General features: G+C 36.4%; 1 protein-coding gene across 1 annotated transcript in view; it reads left to right on the plus strand.

Moving 5' to 3' along the window:
* Positions 1-340: 340 nt before the first annotated feature.
* The window catches only part of LOC131034082 (uncharacterized), an 86785-nt gene continuing 64892 nt past the window's right edge, over positions 341-22233 (plus strand). The window contains exons 1-5 of the mRNA XM_057965442.2: positions 341-501; positions 616-716; positions 815-961; positions 8029-8074; positions 8200-8254. Coding sequence (XP_057821425.1) covers positions 657-716; positions 815-961; positions 8029-8074; positions 8200-8254 — 308 coding nt within the window. The 5' untranslated portion in view covers positions 341-501; positions 616-656. The remainder of the gene's footprint in view (positions 502-615; positions 717-814; positions 962-8028; positions 8075-8199; positions 8255-22233) is intronic.

Consider the following 22233-nt stretch of genomic DNA (forward strand, 5'->3'; position numbering starts at 1 on the left):
TTATTTAATGTTTAGAAATCCATGTTGAATGATGTTATTGAATATGTTCTTAATGTGAAGAATGCATTCTCTCTATTGCTCGTCCATATCGTAAGCCTTACCTATACCCAACCTTCTTAATACCTTTTTAATACCATATAAAATGAATACTTTTGTTTATAAATTGATTGTAGAAGATGTACCTTCCTTTTAACTCTTGTTCATATAATCACTTTGCTTGTTCTAGTCATTGGATTTCTATAATGTTATTCTCTCTTTGTTTTTTCTCAGCTGAAAATTCCTCCAAATTATTATTTTTTTATTCTTCTCTAAATATATTTGACAACAACCTCCGGAAAAGAAAAAATCCTTAAAGAAAAAGGGAGAATGCCTCTTTCGTTCCATACACGCAAGAAAATAACGAAACCGTCTTTGTATTTATGAAACTAATCTCCTTTTTGTGTTTACTAACTGGTAAATTAAGATTTCAACAGATCTGATAAAGATATCACCAACGTTCAGGTGGAGTGCAAAAATATATTACTAATATTAAAACAAAGATACCAACAATTTCAATTTTAGTATAATCTTAAAACTCTGTCTTTAGATTCTTCTTTTGCTATTAATTAATTTCAGTTTCAATCTATCCTCTGCAAAATACGTTACATTTGAGCAAGATGTCTTCGATTTCTCGCGGCATTTTCTGCAATTTTAATCAATCGTCTCTGAATTGCAAGGTGGGTATGCTTCGATTTTTTTCTTTTTAAATCTTATGTTCAAATTTTATCTGTCAAATGCGGAATTCAAGTATCTGGAATTTTTTCTCAAAATTCAGCAAGAAATATTTCTGCAACAAAAGCTCTACAGCGGTAGGAGAAGTAAAGATTCGAAAAAACAACTGCTCCAAGTGAAGAAGATATTTGCTTTGGAAAATAATAAAGATTTTTCTCAGCTCCAACCAACGGTTGAGCCGATTGAACGGGTGAGTTAATTTAGTAGGGGAGAAATAGTTAACTGTTAATAAATTCAGCTTATTTTTTTGTTATTACGGCATTTTCTGTTAATTGTATAAAGAATTCGGGATAAAAAATAGTTTTAACATTTACGCGTGCAGTTATATTAATCTATTTCGGTTAAAAAGCATGCCCGTCAAATTTAGGCTGGCAATGCGAAAATTTAGAGTATTTTTTCAAAATTTTCCTAAAATGAAATTTTACTGGCAAGCAATTTTAAAAACAAAAATTCAAGCCGTAGATAATATCGTTAGATTTGTCAATAATATAATATACATGTAATAGTAGTAAATTTTACATTTCTGCCCAAAATTAGATTTGCCAGGTAGCGAACTATGAAAATAATTAATGAATTTTCCTCTCAAATATTCATAATTTTCCTGGATCTGTCAATACATATATGCAGCGAGTTTAATGTTTCTACTGAAATTTAGATTTGATAGTTGACAATTTTGGAAAACTATTTGCCAGCTTTTCTTTGGAATATGCATAATTTTGTAAGATTTGTCAATATATATTTGTATAAGTAGTTAATATTTGTTACCGAGAATGAGAGTCCGCAGTTAGCAAATTTTGGAAAACCATTTTCCAACTTTTAAAACTTCTGATAAAAAGTCAAGCTGTATTGTGTAACAGACTGTAGCCACTTGGTCCATCTAAAGTTGAATGTATATTTTTATTTGAAAATGGATAATAATTGGATCCCTGAGCCATAAAGTCTGTTTTTGCAAACTATATTTGGAATAATCATTAGCTGGTTAAGAAAAGTCACCAAGTCCTGTTTTGCAATTCTCATAAATATTCTGAGGGAGACAAGATTTAACTAGAATGTCATACAGAATTTGGTCAGTGTAATCAGTTTTTTCACTTTATCATTGAGGCTATTATTGTTATTATTTTTTAATATGTAAGATGCTGCCTAGGGGACAGCTCCGATAAATTAAATAAGGAAATTTTACGAAGCCTCAAAAATAGGTTGGATACAAAGTACGAATTATTCACCAGACACATATCCACCCCTGGACTTATTGAACAGAATTTATAAGCAGCCTTCGATCATCTCATTGATCTATTCCTTTTACTGCTGAGAGAAAAGTGTGGGATGCAGGTTCAGATAGTCTCTAAATTCCTCTACATTGCATTTCATCAATCTACTTCTGAAGAGGTGGAAACATTCCTTCAGATCATTGTTATCTTGCATAGAAGCTACATTGAAAAGACCCCCAATTTCACCTGCAACAGCTCTCTTGTCAAAGTTTGACATTTATTGCAGTTCTTTGCCAAGGTTCACAGACATAGTTCGCTGCTCCCAACTTTGCCCATGTTTTCTGACCCAAAATGTCCACAAATGTTAGTCAGAAAGATTTCCCGTAGCAGGTAATCATGGATATGCCCGCACCCAAGCCTGGCTGAGCTGATGATGGCTTTAATGGTGCTCTCGGTGTACTCCAAGACAATACAAGAGTCTCTGCAGTTGGAGTGATGTTTCTTCATTTATGCATTACCAGTCTTCTAGCTATTTTTGGGTAAAGGATCCCCATTTTTAAGCCGTTCAGATCAGATTCCAAAAGCCTATGAAATCCTGTAGAAAGATTCAAATGCTGACAGATCAACATGAACTGACTGAAATTTTGACCAATTTTTTACAAACCCTAACCCTAAAAATTCTAATGGCTGTCCAATGAGATCTTGGAAAATCTCCTTTTGAGTACAAGATTTCTTATGACTTGAAAGTAGTCTGAGTGACTCCTCTCCCTGTAACATAGTAATTTTTCTTATAGCTTAGATGTTTTTTGATTGTTACTTTCTCCTTATTTGGTTCTTTAGCATATTTATCATATATGCTTTGGTATAGACGTCCGCATTTTGTGAGTTGTTTAGACTCAGGCTTGAGGGTAGCATCCTCCATCATTCTATCCATCCCACTGAGGATGAAATGTCATTAGGAGTTGCTTCTGTCTTTTCAGATTTTCTTTTCCATTTTATCAAATTCATATACAGGCTTGCACCTTACAAAATTTGTTATTTTATTTCTTTTACTCAGAATCCTCTTTAGAAATCGATGTTGTTTACTTTGTTGGATTTCTCTTGGGATAGATATTGGCTCAGTAGCTTTACATATGGGACTCAAAAGATGAGTGCTCATTATCCAAAAATAAATTTGGTTGATAAATTGAGAGTTTAACAGCCCCTCAGACAATAGGACACAATCCCTGGGCATAAAATACATGCACTCTAATGACATACTAACACGTTGGAGCATGCCTAGTAATTCCCAGGAGTGTTGAACCCTGGACATCATTATGGTATTTTTTACCACTCAGTCAAGCGTGTAGATATTCATAATTCAGTTCTTGGTCCTCATGAACTCACCTGTTTAGGAGGAAACTTTCCTTTAGAATGGCTTGTTAATAACCATTGTCACACTTATAATAGCAAGGAGAAATATAAGGACATTGGACACTTTGTTGGTAAACAGATTTGTCACTGTGAATTTTCCTTTAAAATTGACCCTGTTCGCCCGAAGAGAAGTGACAACCGTTCCAACAGTTGGAGAGATTGTAATCAATCTGCAATCTTCCTCTGCATTTGAGAGGGGCAGCTCCCTCGTATGATGGGGGTATGTGAGATTTTTGTGTACTTTTAACCTGAAAGCACATAAAGGAGAAACCATAGAACTAAAGAAATATAAAGAACAGAAACCCCAACAATAGACATACAAATACCAATTGAGATTTCACAATAGATAACAATTACAAAGGGGAATGTAAGCACAATATAAGTTTGACACATAAATATCTCAACATACGAAGAGATAGGTAACTCTAGCACATCCAAACCAAGATACCAAAGATTGATTGTGTTTCATTACATCAATTGCATGAATTGTAAGCATTCCAATAGATGACAGATGATTTACAAAAGATATCACCAATTTGACATATGAAAGATTAGTAATAGTAACTTAAGAAGCACATCTAGCACTTACGAGCTAAATACATCCTTTATTATCTTCATGAAATTATACAATCTCAAGAACTCTTCTATACAAAGTGCAAACACAAAATTCATCAAACTACTTCTCTAAGAATTTCTCCATAGTCTCCCTTCTATCCCCCCATATATCTTACAAATGAATTGGCCTTGTATTTATAGGCATCTTGCAATAACTACCTTAATAACCAACTCATAACTACTTTTGGTAACCACTTAATCTAACCATTTTGGATAACCACCTTAGGATAACCACCTTAAGTAACTACTTAGGATAACTTCCTAGGAGAATAACTTAAAATAACTACCCTTGTAGAAATGAGTTAGGATATCTATTTCTTAGGGACGAGTTAGGATAACTAACTTTTACAAGAATTGAGTCCAAATTCTAACCTATAGTTACATGAGTAACATAGCCACTTCTTCAAAAGAACATCTTGAAACTTTCAAGTTAGGATTGGAGTGAGGTGCTTATCCATCTTCATGTGCATCATTACAAGTTGATTCTCAAAGGCCTTTTTATCACCATATACATCCTTTTTGCATGTAGTAACTACTATAACATATAAACATTACTCCACTTGAACTACATTACTCCACTTGAACTTCCACTCCACTCTATTGCAGGACTGATCGACTTCAATTCAAAAGGATATATCAATGACATTTAATTCCTCTATACATTTCAAGATAATTTTTGTGCATACCCTTCAATCTGCAATCATGGCATGTCATGATATGACATAGCATTAAGGCATTCTATTAAACAAATCAAGTGCATAAATTTAGCATGCATATCAACCAAGGCACTGCAACTACAAAAAAATGATAAAAATCTGTTAATTCTTGTCCCCAAATGCTTTGATGTTTTTCAAAGTCGTCCATTTTGACGTCAATGGCAAGAATACTGGAAAAGAATTTGGTTTTACACCCGCCAATTACATCGACTTGAAAATTTCTAAAGACTTCTGTTTTTTTAACAAACCGATTTGTGCATATTCTGCAATCTTTGCTTGTCATGAGACCACATTTCTTTGAGTTACATTACCGAACTTGTGGGCAAGGAAGATATCGACATGGTTGAACACCTGCTAATTGCATTTGGGTCAAAGTTTCTATAGCATCTTCATCAAATCCATTTTGTGCACTGAATATGCCATGAGATGTTATTTGTGGAAAACCGACTGCACAACTTAGCTTCAACCTTGAATAGTTACATTGACACATTCACCTTCAGCAAATTTCTCCATGTCCGTGGAGGAGAGGATGGACACGAACCTTCAGCTTTCTTGCATGCATATGTTGAGCCTATTCTTTTCCATACTCGCTGGTGGCCAATATATTTCTTCAGAAATCTGCAGAGTGCATGCTGGGCTCTTTTCTCCATTTTTCGCCATTCACTTGTAACTGGAGTTACATAACGAATGAGACGCATGGCATACTAAACAGTTCGCTTTGAGCTCCAAGAAGTAGTTATTTAAAACTAACTTGAGTTATGGCATGTCTATCGTGGAGAACATGCCGAGTCGCCTTTGCCAGCTAGGAGGTTAAAACAAAACCGATGCAGGAGTTGTCATCTTTCAAAACTCTCCTATGTTGCCGATGAGAATGAAACTTCAAGTGTATCGATCACTTTATTACTTTAGCCAACTGGCTGATGACTTGATAATTTCGCTATTATCCGATAAGATTGATTATATTCGCCAACTAGCATTACCCATATCGATCCACCAGGAAAGCTGCCGGTTAAGGTGGATAATGGGATGATTAGAGTGTTTGAAACTAATCTCAACTTCATCGGTGACTTAAGGAGAAAGCACAAGTTGCCGACAACCACTAATTTAAACTTTGCTTTAAACACATTGCTTTGCTAGTCGGCTCAAATTTTAAAGTTGGTTGCTCATATTTGTATTCGGCCTATTTATCTTTTGGCCAACTTCACCGACATCATCTTGGGCATTTGGTAAGTTTGATGCAACAGCCGGTTTGAGTGGAGAGAGTTTCGAATTTGAAAGTGAATTGGATATTAATCATACGGCCAATTTTCAACACTTTGTGAATCTGATAAGACAGTAGGTGATAAAAGAGATATATCACCAATTTCTTGCAACTTCATATTGGACTCCTCCCCTTTATCCATTCCAAAAATTGTCGACTTTGATATTGATAAACACATGAACTCTTTGAATGTACCCGGAAAGAGCCTATCTCTGGTTCATCTGCCCTACTAATCTTATTCAAGACTAGTGTCAAGCTTTGTGAAGAATCAATCGACTTGAATATCTAAACAAAACATCCCGACTATTTTCCTTATATCAAACATGATTTGAGATTGATACTTATGTAAGATTTATAACCTCACAAAGACTTAAAATTTCAATTGTCGAACTCATGGGGCGAACAATTAAATATTGGATGATAATTGGATAAATTTCTACCTATGAGGCTCTTAATACAAGATTCAACACAAAACTTAAATTAATCAAGTTTTAAAATTGGGGTCAACACACTTATACTGGCAGTTGCCTCATATTCAAGTAATGCTATTCTTTTTTATTTAAGTCCTTCCATACCTCTAGCAGCAAAGAGCCAAATGAGGGTGCTCACTTTATAATCTTTCTTAGGGTTTGATCTTATAGTCTCTAGACACATTTATAAATGACCTTGTTTAAGAAATAATGACCACCTTAATTATCTTGTTACTAGTCCATAATGTTGCTAAGACTAACCACCAAAAAACCCTTCATACAAACGATTAGTTTATATTCCAACTGAGGGTGCTAGCCTTTGTTTTTTTAACATTGGAAAGATTTGGAGAGTAAGTAAAGGGGTAATAGATATATAGAGCAATGTTTGAGAACTATGTTAAATAATATTGTTTGCTCCATGCTTTGGGTGGATTGTGATCTTTGGATTATCATTTGTCTTGAAGAGGCAGTCATTGTATAAGAAAATGGAAGAATATTGTGTTTGAAGAAAAATGGGCATTTATACACATAATACTCTTCTATTTTCTTTTTTCTTTTTTGTCTTGTTCAATAAGACATTACAAATATATAGGAGTTACATCTCCTATATTACAGGATAACCTCCTATATATAGATGAGTTGTTTTACTTTTAATAACTCATAAAACAAACAAACAAAACTCAACAAATAATTATTTTCACACTTAGAATAGCTACAGGAGTTGTGCTAACAACTCACATTATTAACTCATGTGGACACTATGTCGTAACAGTGCTGGGCATCCTTACTAAGAAAATGGGCAACGAGATTTTGAGAGGAATTATCCATTTCTTTCTTTGAAACCATTCCTTAGAAGGTGGGCGGGTTAGATGGAGATGGACCTTCCACAATGACTACATGAGAGCTTACCTGCAAGAACATTAATCCTAATTTTTCCTCAAACCTAAAATTACATACCAACACAAGAGCTAGAGTATGATACCCACTATTTGGTATACAACTATACAGTGGCGTAATGGTGGAATCTTGGTTATTAGTGGTAAAACAATTCCTTATCTTCAAGTACCTTGTTTATGTATGGATATTATGAGATTCACAATTGAATTTTGTCAGTTTTTACTTAACAAGTGATTTACTTGGCTTTTAGGGAGAATACAAATTCTTCCAGGTATCTGGTTGCTTCTCTGATATTAATGTAAATTAGGAGTGATACAATACGTTCTAATCCTTATTGGTCTTGATATATAAGCAAGGATGACTTTTACGATTGTGTTACATTTATCATGATTGCATGATCAGTAATCAGTGATTGTAATATTGGAGAATATAAGTCACCTGGAAAAATAAATAATGGTGGTTTATCTTGATTAAGTGTTTTTAAACTATTACTCTAAAATAGCATACTTGTTATATTCTTAGAAGTTATAAGTGAAATTTTGATATGCATTCAAAAATTATATTGAAGTGGACACAAAAAGTTCAAATTATGCAACTCTATGTACATTATTTTTTAAGTACTTCCAGACAACTTATGTCTTGCTGTTTTGGATTTTGTCTTAAATTTTAATGGTCAGGCAGGAGAAAACACAAGTACGTTTGGTAACAATACAGTGTTTACATGTAAGTTTCTGCATGTTAAAGCAATTGACTTTTCACTCTTAGTTTTATGTTAAATTCTTGATAATTTTGTCTATCATTAGCAAATTTTAGTATTTTTTGATTATGTGTCTGTATTTTTATCTCAGGTTCACAGAAAGAGATTGGAAATCAACCACCAAAAGAATCAAATCGAAATAAAGAGTAATTTTCCACTATTTGGGCATATTTTACCATTTATTTCATGAAATAAGACATTAGAAAAAGGCATGCATATTCCTATTGCAGCATGAATAGTTTTAGAATAAAGCTACTTTTGGCATACGTTATGCCAATACTTACTTAGGCATATTTTCAGATATTTGATTTGTTATGATATAAAATATTTTAATTTTAGGTAAATTGTGACACTAACCTGTTGTTTTTTAGGATCAGAAATGTAAGTGTGTATTCGTCACATTTGCAAATGATTTGAGTCTCCTTATACATCTCCATGTTTAGTGAAATGATGCACCTCTTTAGAAAGGAGACATTATTTGAAAGGGTATGTCTTTAGTTAACAACTCTATTAATTGTTGCCTTTGTTTATATGATTCACTGCCTTTGTAAGTTTTATCATTTTAAATTTAGAGAAAAATATCTCTTGAAGCTACCAAACACTATCACTCCCTCTTAGCTAGGGAGATATTTTTCCAGATATCTACGTCATGGAGTCTCTCAACATGACGCCCACAATGGCTACACCCATTTGTGGAAAGCTCAAAGGTTCATCACAGAGTCTCTCAACGTGATGTCGTCATGGAGTCTCTCACACGACGTCCACCATGGCTACTCCCATGTGTGGAAAGAAACACACGTACAAGTGCCCATCACGGAGTCTCTCAACGTGATGTCGTCATGGAGTCTCTCAACATGACGTCCACAATGGCTTCTCCCATGAGTAAAAAAACACAAGTACAAAGAATTCATCACGGAGTCTTTCAACGTGATGTTGTCATGGAGTCTCTCAACATGACGTCCACCATGGCTACTCCTAGAGGGTGGAAAGACAAGGGCTTTCACCTCAAATTTCTCTATCACAAAGAAAAATGCATTACAAGGGCTTTCACCTCATACTTCTCCGTCACAAAGAAATATACACTAACAAGGGATTTCACCTCATACTTCTTCGTCTTAGAGAAATATACATTACAACAAATCTTCTTGATGATGTGGCTCCCTCTGAAGCTCCAAGTACTTGCATCAACCTCCTGACCTCCTCGTCCAAGGTTGCCTTTGTTGGTTTGTCAGACTCCCTCTGAATGTTATTTCCTCCTCTTTGAAGAAATTGATTGCAATCTCTCATCATCCCTTTGCTCCTCGATCCGTTTAGTGTGGAAGGATCCCCAACCATTTGAGTGGAACTGCGGCGAAATTTGTCCTTGCGAGGAATAATAGTCCCACATTTTTGGAAAGCAGGTATGCTCTCATCGGACACACCCAACTTATAGTGTTCACCACCAGTTTACACAACTTCAGTTCTCAAGTCATACCAATAATGTGAACCTATCAAGTAGACTGTGACAAAAGTAGCTCCCTCATTGAAGGTACCCTGGACCAACAAACTGCCTCCAACCATAAATGTCTCATCATTAGAAAATGTCAATTCATCATTTTGGGAACTCCATCCACAGGGGACGCATGAATGGAGCTCCACTAATGCTAGCCTCTCTAAATAGTGTGTAATAGTATGGAAGCAATGCGTAATGAATGTGAATTGCCTCTCGAATCAGCTCAGTCATTCGATCCCCAAATAGCCAAGGCTCCCTCCTCTTGGTGACTTGATGTGCATGAGCTCAAAAGAAAGGGTAGTAGGCACCTAATTGATACTAACGAAGTAATAAGTCAGGCTCAGAATTTCCAAAGAACCTCCTACATCATCATCAAAAAACGTAAGTCCAATAAGACCAAGAGTTAACACCATGGGTACATAAACTCTCAAATGCTCCCATTTCGCTACATTATCTCCAGTCCAAACCGCACCCACCCTTTGTGTTCTCGCAAAAACATGCTCGTGATAATTTCCACCTCCTCGTCTCGAAAGACCATTAGCCGAAGCCATTTGAAAGTAATAACCATATGCGTTGTGGACATTGCGATGCTCAACTTCTCCATAATGAAGAGCATCTCTAGGCATTATCACTTGTGGACCATTGAATACAAGAAGGATCGTTCATATCATTCCATATGTACAAAGAAGGTGTCGAACCACCATAGTTGCTGAGAGAAAACTTCTCAGCCCACCACGATCAGATCTCTGGATTCAACATATCTAAATATGATGATGCACCCGACCAACACCATCCATCAAAGTCCTTCCCATGAGAATCCTTAACATAATATCCTTTTCGAGCAGCCTCCTTGTGTAGTGGAAAAACATCATCCCTCTTAAAATGAGGATCCACAATGGTCATCATGTGTCGGCCCTTAGCCACAAGCTTATTCTGCATCTCCACCGGGTTAGGAAAGAGTACCTTGTCCCAGGTAAAATATCTTTTGCCATCAGTGTGCTCAATATCAAGCCAGAGAACATCATAGGGTATATCAAGATCATCAAATTTAGCATCTACCTCAGCCACATCTTCCTCGTCCCTATAATTCCAATGCCACACTTTCTGCCATCCAATGTGTATCAATTGCAGCTCCAGAATGATCCTCGTCCCAGTTGGATGCCATGACATCTATTTGCATCTCTGCGGCATTAAGCCAGAAAAACCCCATCGTGGACTCCTTGGAATGAGAGATCTTAAAGGGAATGGAGCCATAAAGGCCAAAGGGAGAATCGGGAAGGTACTCAAACACATCGAGGTTGAACAAGCGGTAGGGCTCAAATTCGACCTCGAGACCTCTGGTTGGTTTAAGAGCCAAACCAGTTGCATGCTCGGGGATTCCATACACAAATTTAGCTCCGTGAAATGAAACATCTAGACTAACAGCCTGGGGGCCATGGGGCCTCGAATCGATATGGCTACGAAAGCTTTCTTCCTAGTTTTCTTCTTCATTCTTTTGTCTCAATTTTCAAAATGAAAAAAAAGACCCTTGTTGTTAAATGAAATTAAACGCTCCTTCCCTTTGCGAACATAAACCTGAAAAAGGATCATGTTGCAGGACACCCTCATAAATGGGCGCAAGATAAAATACAGAGGACAAAACCCCATCTTTCTTCTCTTGGATTACTCTTTGCAGCCACAACTTCTTGTTCTCCACATCTTCCACCAGCACATCAGGCACTTGAAAGCGCTTTCTTTTGTCTTCTACCGCCTTTCATCGACCTTAAATCGCAGAATGTCGTCTTGGTACATCCATCATGAATATACAGTCAATGATGCCCCATAAGAGAAAAAGAGAGAGGCTATATAGCTCCCCCACAATGTGAATATATTTTGCATAAATGGTGAATGCTTGAAGACAAAACATTGTCCAATGTCTATAACAACATTTCTCCCCTTGGCAAGAAGATAAACCAAGTATAGATGCAAGAATGCTTCCCATTCCAAATAGGAATTGGTAGGAAGAAGAATCGAAATGTACGAAGATGTCTTTAAAATTTTCTCTCGTGTCACCAAGTCCTTATATGATGATGCCACAATTCAATCATAACAAAAGGTGACAAATAAGGAACAAACATAAACTAATATTGAACTAACACCAAAGGCAAATATGATGTGACAACAATTGTGCCATGACTATTATCAAATAAAAGTTATAAACCCTCAAACTAGTCCTCCAAATCTGAAATGTGAGACCCCACAAACATGAAGCAATGTTTGATAAATAGGAATCCCAATCAGGAAGACAATTAGATACCTGTTGCAATGAATTAACAACAAAAGATGAATGTGTGATCTCAATTGGAGAAGTAGGAGCTGCAAGAGAAGTCTCTAGATCATATTTCACAGAATTGGACTCGAAGAGTACCTGACAAACCCATAATTTTTGACTCAGCAAAAACTCGCTAACTTGGAAAGTACTCAAACTTAAAATTTCTTAAAAATATATTTTTTTTTTGCAAAATTCAATTAAAAAATGTATGAAATTAAAAATTAACATCTCAAAAAACAAAATGATAGTTTTATAGCAAAACAAATGCGTTTTAACTGTTGGAGTCATTAGGACATTATCTAATTATTTAATTAATGAGGTCCTTTAATTACTTTATTCACTTAAGCTAAACTTAGGTACTTTTTCCTTTTAGTTAATTAGGCTAATAATAGTTTAAGTTGTCTCATTCATTATGATTTGGACACTTGGCAGTAGCTAATTTAATCTAGCTTTAGGGTTTGCATCTAAGGTTTCATTCATCCCTCCATAAGGATTCATTCATTCATTGTAATATATTTCTTTTGTGCAGTCAATACAAAATTCTTAGGTTGTTGACCATATTTTTCTTGCTTGATCTCCTTTTTGTGACAGGTGGTGTGCTTGCAGATGATTCTTGGCTTTTGAGGTTTAATCAACTTCTACATGGTATCAAAGCAAATCTACTAAGTTCCTGTCCATATTCTTAAGGGATCTAGCTTTGATATAAATTTTTGTGCACATTGAGCTCAAACAGAGGTTGCCATTGCGTTTGTGCATCCCAAAACCTATAGATCGACTGTCATTTTGTTAAAATATGAGTAGTTTGAAGTGAGATGTGGGGATCAGCAAAACATTTGGGCATGTTGAGGCAAAACATATCTCACCATTGCATTTGTAGCACCCCAAAACCTACTAATCGACTATTTTTCCATGAAAATCTAAGTAAATGATTTTTTGGGTCTCTTTTTCTTGAGGGCATGTTTTCTGAGGCAAGATGTGGTAAAAAATCCGCTCACTTTGGGGAAAAATAGACCTCGCCATTGTGCTTGTAGCAGCCAAAAACCTATAGATCGATTTTTCATTTCCCAAAATTTGAGCAGTTGATATTTTTGAGCATTTCTTTTGTTTGCACATTTTCCCAAAAAAATCGGCCATATAGATCCATACAGTCGTTGACATAGGCACTAGAGAATATTTTGTTGGCATAAGAGAATATTTTGTTTGCAAAATATATTCCGTTAATACTTAGTACAATATTCCATTTTTTGGCCCTTCTTTTTCCATTTTGACCTACCTTCTATAAAATGGCCATAACTTGGTCATACAGAGTCGAAATCGTGAAAACGAGATATCGTTGAAAAACTAGTTCAGAGCCCGTTCTAGTGGTGCTATCTTGATTCATGATTTTGCTCCAATTTTTCATACCAGGCCTTTTGAAGTCAGATATTCAGTTTTGTGCTTCCGAGGCCATAACTTTCACATCCAGGTTTTGTTTTGTATGATTCTTGTGACACTGGAAATTTGGTTGAGTCCTCTATGCAAATATCAGGTCTATTTTTCTAAAATATTTATTGGGTATCTCTTACTTTAATCAGATCTCAGTTCTTGTTTTTTAGGTTCCTTTCTTGGAAAATGTGCAAATTAGTTATTTTTTTGAGATCCAAATACAATTTTTTGGTATTGAGAGACTCTATATTGTTGTATCAGTTCATTTCTATACTTTTTTATTTATTATCATGGATCCAAATCATATTATTCCCCTCACTCCTTTCCACTACTATAGTAGGAAAAAACAAATGAAGATTAATACAAAGAAAAAGGGGTTATATAGAGTGACCATGGGTACACAAATTGAGCCTATAGGTGCTGCTAAGAAGAGAAGTGGTTCAATAGGTGCGATGAGGCTTTTGGGGCATTATGAATGGCTGTCTCCAGATCTTCTCTTTCATGTTGAGTCTTGCATCACACCCAATCAAATCTGGATTACATATGAGCTACGAAACCCGGGGACGCGTCCCCTACCTGAAAACCCCCATCCCAGTCTCGGGGACGTTTCGGGGACTTGGGGACGGCCAGGGGATGTCCCCCCCCCCGTCCCCAAATTGCCAGAATTTTGAGGGGACGTCCCCGAAACGGGGGGACGGCTTCCCTAGCTGTGGGGGACGTCCGTACGTCCCGGGGACGGATTGGGGACGTCCCAGCCGTCCCGGGGACGGCTAGACGTCCCCCACATCTAGGGCTAGGAAAAAATATTAAAATAAAAAAAGTCGTATTTTCATTTTTTTTTAATGATGTTTTTTGCGTAATTGAGGGAGTGAAATATCTCATGAAGGGTTTTTTGCCAATAGAAAAATAACACCCGACGCCTAAATAAAATAATAAAAGTATTTTTGGCCTCGCGGGGCGCTGCCCCTCGACCCCGCCCTGTATCGCGACAGGGAGCGCGCAAGGGGCGCTGCCCCTTGACCCCGCAAGGGGCGATGCCCCTTGACCCCAACTTGGGGGCGCTGCCCCCAAACCCCCGTCAAAAAATATTGGGGGAAACTGCGCTGATGGAAGTAGTGAAAATTTAACCTCCGAGTCTGATTAGGCTCCATTATGTATGTTATTTCTTTAATATCTATTATGATATGCATATTGACAATGTGAATGAATTGAAATTCTGAATTATGAGTGCATATTGAGTATTGAGTCTATTGATAATGTTGTATGTTCGATGTTTGCATTCTAAAATGTTTTCATAGTATCATACACATGCTATATCCATGTTTTCATATGAATATAATGTATAGATGCATGCTTTATCCATGTTTTCATATGAACATTTAGAATTTTCCTATATATTTTAAATTTTCCCTATATTTTATATAGCTGTCCCCTTTGCCGTCCCCTCCCGTCCCCAAATTTGGCAAAAAAATTTGCCGTCCCGGAAACTCGTCTCCCCGTCCCCCCGTCCACCCGTCCCGGAAACTTGGGGTAACGTAGCATATGAGTCCTTGTTTGGGAAAAATGATTCATTTAGGGGATTTCAGTTGGAGAATGAGCTTATTGGCATGAATCCTTCAAATTTTTGCTAGCACCCAGGACTTATTTAGAAAACTCAAGTCTCTCAGTAGTGTGGTATTCAAAAGGATGACTCTCAGTTGATTCTCTCTATCCTTGCCAAACTTGATCCTGATTATTCAATTTTTGTTTCCACCTTTTATGCCACCAAAGATGCATTTGGTGCCTATTACAGCGTTTGCTTGACAACTCACTCAAGAGAAAACAAAGTTGGTTCAAATGAGTCGATTGTAGTCTTCCAAATCACAGGCTCTTCTTTCTTCCCAGGGAACCAAAGATCAGAAGGTTTCACATGGCAAAGCTAAGAAACAGAAACACAAGGATTCCAAGTCACATGAGCAGCCCAAGGACATACGATCACATGATTCTTCGGATTCTTCTTCCTCTTCTAAGAGGTGTTCATTTAAGAGGGATAAACCGAAGTTTGCATATTGCACTAAGATAGGACATAATGAGCATTAGTGTTATGCAAAGAAGATTGATGAGCTGATGAATCTTCTCTAGAAGCACATTTTTCATCTGCCTTCATCTAATAGATCCTCTTCTACCACTTAAAGATATGCACATTCCGGTCATCCTCTATGGCATGTGGCAAAGACAAGATGAAGGGCCATTCTCTCTTTGCATCCATGTTGAAAATTTGTCATTGATGTCAAGTAAATAGACAAATTGTCATTGATGATTTGAAAAGAGTTAAGGGAAAAGAAAATATAATTACAAATGTAGAGATGTTTGAAGACATAAAAATATGTAATATAATTATCATTAAGGGGTCGATAACAAACAAAGAGAGCAATGATTTAATCAATATAAGATGCAGCAGTTAAAGACAATGAACAGCAATCATCTTATGAACAACACAGGGATACATAACAATCTAGTCGAAAGAATTCCTCAATAAACACTCAACAAATTCAGATCCTTATAAAGCAGTGATGGACAAGAACAAAGAAGAAAGAGTAATATAAAAAAAATAGAAAGAGACAAAAATGAATAAGACAAAGTAATATGCAAGCCAATTCAAATGCATGGTAATTAATCTCCAATATGCAAGGAATTAGTCAAGATGCGATTTAGTTTGTCCTATTCAAAAGACATGTCAGCAGTTCGTTATTAATTTTTTTAAGAAGTAGCGACTAATTAACCAAAGGGTGCATTGGTGATTAATAAAAGTTACCAAAAAGGCAAGAGATAATTAAGTGTGATTTGTTTAACTTTGCGAACAGTATTTTTAAAGATTATTCTTGAAAAGGTGCTATTTACGAAAGAAGACAATTTAAAGAAATAAAGGTTTTAGTTTGCAAAATAAATGTGACTGATGAAAGGAAACAAATTAAAGAGACGTGACCGGTTTGAGAGGCATGACTTTGTGGAAGAAGCATGTCTTAGAAGATATATAAATAGAGTCTGGAAATGAAAGTGAAAAGTGTCTGTAGTGAATGAGAAAAGCAATTATATCAAACATATACACCAAATCTAGGGAGAGCAATATATGAGAAAATTATTTCAGATTTAATGAAAAGAATCTGAGTACATACAGATTTTCAAGAGGAGAGAGATGATTTTGTGGCAGATTTATGATCAATTTATAGCAGAATTGAATAAGGAATTATTGCAGATTAAGAAGAGAGTTGTAGCTCTTGTGACTACATTTTGAATGAGGGGTTGGTGCCTCTAGTGAGTTGATGCTCACAAATTGATTGAGGGGTTAGTCCCTCTAGAATTTATAACAAGCAAATTAATACAAGCAATATTTTTGCCGTGGTTTTCTCCCACAAGGGTTTCGACATAAATCTTGTTGTTGTTGTGTTGCTTATTGTTTTCTCATATGTGCTAATTTAGAATTAAAGTATAATTGAATTAAATGAGTTCTAAAAAGGGTTAAAAAGAAAATTATTATTGATTCACCACCCCCCTCTTGATATAATTGTGTGGTCATCAATTGGTATCAAAGACAACTCCTTCAAATTAGCCTAACCAACTAGAAGGGAGATCTAAAAGACAACACATGGGTGGACAAGACGGATTCTCCTCAAACAAAGCTCCATTGTTCGATGGAACAAACTATGCTTTTTGGAGCCTAAGAATGTAGACTTGTATGTGTCCTAGGTTTTGAAATTTGGCAATCAGTGGTAAATGGATATAAAGCTCCATCAACTCCTCCATTAGATGTAGCAAGAAAAAAGGCACACGAAAGTAATGCAAGAGAAAAAAATGCAATTTAATGTGGATTAACAGAATCAGAGCTTGTGAAGGTGATGCATTGCAAATCTCCCAAGGACATATGGGATGTAATGTCCCCTACTAGATATAGGCCGGTTTTTGTAATAATTAATCCATTTCAATACATTTATGATAATAATTAATCCATTTCAATACATTTATGATTTAAATTGATTAATTAGGAGACAATTACTATTTTGATTATTTGAAGCAAATCATTATTTCAATACTACAATGTGATTATTTCTTAAGAAAATCATGAATGATATAAGTGGGATTAAGGTTGGGCACATACCTTTTATTGGATGAGTGTGGTCTTGAAAGGACAACTTGCACCCAAAAGGAAAGACAAAAACCTACAAGCATATCCATTCTTAATCAGTTATAACCTATTCTAATGTAACAACAGAAAGAGTGGGTCTATTAGACATGAAAGGGTTGCTTGGATCCGTTATCTACCAAGTCCAAGGAATGGTTGCTTCTAATCTCTTTGCTAGACTTGGCAGCCCATGTTGTTGTCCCTCCAAGCCCATTACCTATACACACACATGAAAGGATTGCTTAGGTCTGTTGTCTACCAAGCCTATTACCTATACACACATTATCTTGTGAGTCTAGCATAGAGAGTGTATTCAATAATTGCTTCTAGATTCAATTGTGTATGCCAATTTTTATCATCAAGACTCCAAGGATGTCTTTTTAGAGTCGAGTCCACAAGGTCGTTTACTCCTGCGGCACCCCCTATATTGGCGAAACAGGTCAATCGTTCACCAATAGAATCAAAGAGCATGGTGCCGATATTAAGCATGAGCGTGTTCTCAAATCCGCCTTAGATGAACACTCCTCAACCACCAAGCATCACATTTGTTTAGAAGACACTCAAATCTTGTGTAAGGAGGACAACTTCTTTAAAAGGAAACTTAAAGAGGCTGTCGAAATCATTAATCATCCTAACAATCTTAATCGGGATAATGGCTTGAACCTAAGCCTCTCCTAGCATCCTTTACTTTCTATCTTCAAGATCCATCATCGACCGCCTTCATGACCTCTCTTCGCCTTGTTTGCCCAACTTTTCTCCTCTCCTCTCCCTCCTCCTCGTGGGTTCCTCTTGGGTTTTTCCGCTTTCCCCCCCTTTTTCACCCCCCTCGTCCCCTTGGCTCCTCTCCTCCTTTCTTGTGTTTCTCCTTTCCTTCTTTTCTTGTTTCTTGATCTTTTGTTTCCTTTGTTTTTTCCTTACCCTCTTTTTGTTCCCCCCGTCCCACCCTCCTCCCTTCCCGTCTCTCTCTCCTTTTTCTTCTTCCCTAGTGTCTAGGTTTATTGCCTCTCCCTCATTGTCTTTGTGGTTGGCTTTGTTTTCCTTCCCTTCTGTCTTGTTTCTCTGTGGTTCATCTCCTTTATTAGGGTCTTATTTTCATTTTCTCTTTTGTGACTTTTCTTTCCTTTTGAGTTTTTTCAGTTTAAGGGTGCTTTGTTTATTTTAGTTTATTTATTTATTTTTTATTTTTTTCTCCATTCATCCATCTCTGTTGTTTCCCCTTTTTGTGTCCAATTTCTCTAGGTTCAACTTATAGTCTTATACACACACACACATATCTCTTTGGTCTTATTTTATTTTATTGTTTTTTTTTGTCTTTTACTTCTTTTGTTCTATTTATTGTCTTTTAGCAATTAGGTGGTGTTATCTTTATTTTTTGTGTTTTCTTGTATTATTTTGGGTCACATTTTATTTATTTTTTCCTCATTATCTATGCCCCTTCTTACCCCACACCTCTTTTTATTCTTTGGCAAGTCTACATCTCACTATCTTTCATCTCCTTGGTATTCTTGTTTCATCCTGATGATGAATCACGGAGTGTGATTTGAAACGTTTTATTTTTTTTAATGATAAAAATTGGCATACACAATTGAATCCAGAAGCAATTATTGAATATTAGGATGGATTGTGGAAATCTGATAGCTCTAATAGAGAGTGTAACTAGTTCCTTGACTCCAAGAGTTCTTATGTCCACTTGTGAGCTCCTTGTCACCACTGGATTACACCTCTACCCTCTTCCCACAAGATGCAACAAGCAGATTGGACCACTTCTTTGAGTGCATATATCTTATTGTGTTTACAAACATATCCAATTATATATTTATTTGCAGATTTGTATTAAACACCTTGTCACATGAGGTCAGTTCGCATCTTAGTCCTTGCTTCTGCAGACTTGACTAATATGATTTGTGTTGATGCTTGGTTGTCGGCATAAGTGATGTTGTATATTGCTTTCTGCTTTCTGCTTTCTGCTATGATCTGAACTGAGATCTTTTTATGGTTTGAACTGTTTTCAGATTGGAGTTTCATCCTTATTCTTCTCTTTTCCAAGATTTCTCCTTTTCCAAGATTATTTGATGTTTCTATTATGTGTTTCCTTGATCTGTTTGTTCTGTTCTTGGATTTGTGTTCCAACTCTTTCTTGCCTTGTGTTGGTTGAAAATTTTGTACACTTGGGGAAATATACAAAATTGTGGTTTCAACTACAGTGTGTGAGTAAAACTCTCCTAATTAAGGGAAGACTCCCCCTATCTATCTACAGCTTAAAAATAAAATGGGATGAGACAATAGTCTTTCTTCTTCTTGCAAGAAAACCAATATCCTTTTCTCTTCATAGAAAAGTGATAGCAATTTGATATAAAACAACAGTAACAACTTTTTGAAATGAAATGAGAGAAAGGAAATGAAGTTTCTTGAAAGCTCAAAAACTTCCGTCACTTCCTTTGGGATGGGATAGCAATATCAAGCTCAAAGTCTTGATTATGTGAAGTCCTATATACCCTTTTCTATACTAATTCTATCAAGAACAAATTATAACAGCACAAAGACTGAAATATCTTATTCTTTTCTACATAAGACAGCAAGAACAAGTGTAAGCTCAAAGACTCATAGCTATTTCTCACAAAGTCTACTTCTAAACTCTCTTAAAAACAAGTGCAAGCACAAAGTCTTACAACTTTTCTCAATGGAACTTCTAGTTTAACTAAATTAATCTTCAATACTTGCAGTTCAAAGACTACAAATCAGATTCGATTAAGCTCTCAAAGAAACACTTGCAAGAAAGGTAATATGGAGCACAAACTCAAAAATGTAACACAAAGACTCAAAGCTTGAGCAATTTTCTTCTATTCCTTTCAATTCTTCAGTTTACACATAAAAGCTCAAAGACTTCTTTGCTGCAAATTTAGCAGAGTTTTTGCTTGCTTTCTAAAAGATAAAAATTACAATAGACCCCCCAAGTATTTATAGGAGGGGAGTCATGAGAAAAAGGTGGGAGGACTATGACTTATTCCAACTACAATCATAACTAACTATGACTTATTCCAACTACAATCCTAACTAAAAACAACTTGTAGTTGCCTTACATGTAATTACAAAAGTGCAAGTAAAGACTTGACTTGCAATTTACAAAAGGTTTTTTACATGTAACTTGTCAAAAGAAAAACTACAACTAAGAGATTACAATTCTGGAAAAATACAACTTAGTGTTGAAAAACACTTAAGCTGCAGAGTGTGAAGACATGAATCCTTCGAACTTCTGGATGATCATTTGCAACTCATCAAGATCCGGTTCATTGGTATTTTTGGCCACGATCATGGTTTTCACGATAACATCGCTGCAACAAAGGATTGTGGCATTATTTCTCTCAAAGGAAGATTGAATTTCTCGCAAGTAAACTTGATAAATCACTAAGGCTTGAATGGATGCTGCTGAAAATGGTTCACTTTTCCACTCTTGACGGATCTTCAACTGCATATCAGAAAGAACCTTTCCTTCTACCAACAATTCCCCATCATGACCTATGAGGGTGCAAGAAGCTTTCTGACAATGAGAGATCATATCCTGAAAAACTTCCATTCACAGCCTCATAGCATCATCAATCTCTTCAATAAGTGACCTAAGAACAAGGGTTTTGTTCTCCAAGAGCTCCTGATATTCCAAGTACACAACTCTTGAAGGAATTACCTGACATTCTAGTAGAACACTTAACTTTTGTTGAGGAATTTTAAGCCAAATAGTCAAGCTGTCTTCTACCTTTTCTAAGTTCCGTTTGAAAGTATCAAAAACTTGGTTCAATTGTTCATTGGTCTTCAACTTGACCATCATTTGGAAAACCTCCTTCAAGACTTGTGCACATAGATTATGAAGTCGATCAACCCAAGATTCCAATGTTTGTACCTTTTGAGCAGCACTCTCAACTCCCTGGATCGATTCTCGTGCCTCGGTAGAACTTGAAGGATTACTCACTTCACTAGTAGGTTCTGTGATCTTACAAACAGCTACAACAAGCTGCCTATTGTCCTCTTCTAGCTTGTCTTTCTTGGCTAGAAGCTCATCATACCATTGTACTAGTGAAGCTACAGAATACTGGGCATCATGCTTTACTACCTTATGCATTTGCTTACCCAATTCTACCCTTGTGACTTTGTAATCAGCAGCTGACATCTCTTCACGTGACTTATCTGCAAGAGGTTCAACAATTTCAGCCACCTTCATCTTACTACCATCAAGTGTTACCCTTGAAATCGTCTTGGCTCTTTTAGCAACCTTGGGCCTAGACTGTTTGAGTTGTTGATAATCAAAGGTATCGGGAGAAATCTCCTTCTTCTTCCTCTTGGGTGTGAATGAACTAAGCCATGGAGGTAAAGCCATCAACTCTCCTTCAGTAGCAGTTGCAAGCAAAGGAGAAGCAGTTTCTGTTTGAGCAACCGTGGTCATCCTGGGGGAAGTATTTGTCTAGATGGAAACCATGGTTTGCTCAGTAACCAAAGGACATGAAGTTTGTTTCATAAACTCCTCAAAGCTAGAAGTAGAGGTCTCAATCTCTAATAGATGAATGCATGCAGGAGTATCCTCAAAAATTTCCAGCAGACTCTCTTGTTGATGATCAATAGAAGGCTCAACTGCTGAAATAGGGACGACATTCTGAGGAGACTCTTCCACTACTATGTCAGGAGGAGATAGAGGCAGCTCTATGGAAACTGAGGAGGGAATCTCATGAGGTGAGTTCGAAGCTAGTGA

This window comes from Cryptomeria japonica, chromosome 2 (genome assembly GCF_030272615.1).
Source record: "Cryptomeria japonica chromosome 2, Sugi_1.0, whole genome shotgun sequence".
NCBI classification, from domain to species: domain Eukaryota; kingdom Viridiplantae; phylum Streptophyta; class Pinopsida; order Cupressales; family Cupressaceae; genus Cryptomeria; species Cryptomeria japonica.